The sequence below is a fragment of the Aricia agestis genome, chromosome 16 (assembly GCF_905147365.1).
Source record: "Aricia agestis chromosome 16, ilAriAges1.1, whole genome shotgun sequence".
NCBI classification, from domain to species: domain Eukaryota; kingdom Metazoa; phylum Arthropoda; class Insecta; order Lepidoptera; family Lycaenidae; genus Aricia; species Aricia agestis.
The window spans coordinates 192,509-195,032 of NC_056421.1; the positions used below are offsets into that span (position 1 = coordinate 192,509).

General features: G+C 41.9%; 1 protein-coding gene across 1 annotated transcript; it reads right to left on the reverse strand.

Moving 5' to 3' along the window:
• LOC121734851 lies at window positions 1-1,800 on the reverse strand. The gene is made up of 3 exons (XM_042125479.1): window positions 1,757-1,800; window positions 961-1,326; window positions 1-266 (listed from the first exon to the last, which is right to left on the reverse strand). The coding sequence occupies exons 1-3, from the start codon at window positions 1,766-1,768 to the stop codon at window positions 60-62; spliced, it is 585 nt and encodes a 194-aa protein (XP_041981413.1). The 5' UTR covers window positions 1,769-1,800; the 3' UTR covers window positions 1-59.
• Between the last annotated feature and the right edge of the window lie 724 nt (window positions 1,801-2,524).

The window sequence follows — 2,524 nt, forward strand, 5'->3', positions numbered from 1 at the left end:
TTGCATAATGTGGTAACTACAATGGCACTAGATTTGGTGGGAGTTTGTCGAGGAGCTGCTTAGCACCAAGGGTCGGTGCCGACGACGCCAGAGGAGACGACGCCGGAGGAGACGACGGGGGAAGAGACGGAGTAGGAGGGCAGGGCGGAGTAGGAGGGCTGGTAGACGCTGTTGTAGAGGGAGGGCTGGCTCACGTACTGCACGGAGGAGGGCACGTTGTAGTAGGAGGACTGCACGGGCAGGACCTGGGCAGCGGATGAGTAGTACTGCAAGAGAGAGAAACGATCATCAAACAATGTACACCAAGAACACGAGATCCAGATGAAAAAGTTTTAATACTTGATGGTTCTAGCTGTTGTAAGGTTAATCAGGCTTCGAATCTTTAAGAAGATAATGTATTGATTAATGCTGCGTTTACATAAATGTTAAATATAATATTATATTATGTATAACACGTAATTTTTGCACAACTTCCGCATAGCCAACTAGGATGGCTCAAAGGTTATAATTTGTGAGTGAAATATGAAATTTAAACTTTTTACTGCGGAAAAGCTAAGGCAAATGACTAGTAGATTGGACAGTACCAGTCATTGGAAAAAGCACAAAAACACCATATTTATTAATGTTGCTTTAAAAATTTCCTGCTTTTGTGCTTTTTCATTGGAAAAAGCACAAAAGCAGAAAATAACATATAGTCATTGGACTAGTACTGTCCAATCTACTAGTCATTTACCCTAATTAATTGGCTGTAGTCTACGCTATAGTGTAATCTTGCAATTTCAGCCTATAGTCTATTGACGTCAAAAAGAGAGTTACGTTAGATTCAATGCTATTGGATGGCTTGATAAGGTAATGATGATCTTTGTACCAAAAACAGACTAGGTATACTACTACTAATTATAGAGATAACTGAATAGCTTAGCCTTTAAAAAATCATTAATATATCAAATGATAACTTACGGCGGGTTGCTGGTAGCTGACGTAGCTAGCGGGCTGGTAGGCCTGGACTGAGGGCTGGTAGGTCTGGTAGGTCTGGACGGCGGGCTGGTAGGTCTGGTAGGCCTGGATGGCGGGCTGGATGGCCTGGTAGGTGGGCTGGAGGAGGGACTTAGTGGAGGTGGACTTGAGGTTGGAGGTCTGGACGTGCTGGGACTCGACGGTGTCCTGTTGCTGCACCTGGTTGGAGACCAGGGGGCCGGCAGAGACCCCGAAATTGTTGAAGCCGGTGCTGTAGCCCAGGGGGTAGGAGCCGATCAGGTTGCGCTTCTCGCGCTCGGCCTCCTTGGCGGGGGCGCAGCTGGCGGCGGCGACGAGGGCGAGAACAATCTAAAATAAGACGATGAATAACATTGTGAACTGTGTGGAAATGAGATAGCAGATTTTATGAGAGAGATGGAAAATACCAACGCTTGTTCCACGTGAGAGATATGACGTCTGATGCCACTTGATTATAAGCAAACGTTTATAGGTCGAAAATTTGTTATAAAATATTTAGAGTAAAATAAAAGTACAAGCAATGAGAGAAATATTGTATTCAAGTACAAGACACCGGGGCTTTTACTCTATCATCAGTCATGTCAGTCAATATTTTTTTACGATCCAATTAAGTTTTTGGAAAGAGGCCCACAAATATCCGATGTTTTTTTCTGAATAACTTCCAAAAATAGTTTTTATTTTTTTACTTTTTAACTGTTTTCTTTTCTTATCTGTAATTAAAGTATATTTAAAAATATCAGTGATGTTGAGGGTAACTTACCAAGACCTTCATGTTGAATGAGAGTGTGTGACCCGCTACTGTGGAATAAGGCAAGTGTGTACTGTTCTAATTTGCTCCTCCCATCGTATATATACGAAAAGATGGGTAATAATATCGATACCTATGAGCAGGATAGATCCCAAACCGGCTACGGACCGGTACGAACTTATCATATTATCATTTACAAAACATGAATATTTAATTAAAAGGCTTATTTTTCTGTGAACGAGTTACTACAGTTAAATATATCACTTATCACACATCGGATCCTATAATTTGTTCGTATAACGCGCCGGCATTTGCATATTTTGTTACATAATTGAGATCTATAGATATATTGTAGTATGTCTGATTATATCACTATCAATGAATCAGACTATATATGCTCTTATATCCCGCCTGCACTGGTCCATGGAGGTCCAGGACGTGGTGGACTACATCCAGAAGAAGCGCCTTAGGGTCGAGCGTCTGCAGTCTCGCCCCAAGGTTAAATTTAGCTCCTTTGTGGTGAGAGTACCGACGCATCTTCTGTCGACTTTCGAGGCACCGGAGTTCTGGCCGATAGATGTGGTTTACCGGAGGTTCCGGGGGAGACTCCGGAACGAAGCGAGTCACGTCGCCGGCAAAACGTGACAGTGTTAGTTTTTAAGTTTATTATATAAAATATGAATGTTAGTTTTAAGGTACTTATTATATAATTAATATTATGTATGTTAGATTTAAGGTATTTGTTTTATAGGCCTCTGATGCCCGAAATAAATGATTTGA

Excerpts from the sequence above, each read along its gene's own strand:
- LOC121734851 (XM_042125479.1), bottom strand. Across the intron at positions 267-960 it reads TCAGCTACCAGCAACCCGCC|TACTACTCATCCGCTGCCCA; the intron begins GTAAGTTATCAT and ends TCTCTCTTGCAG.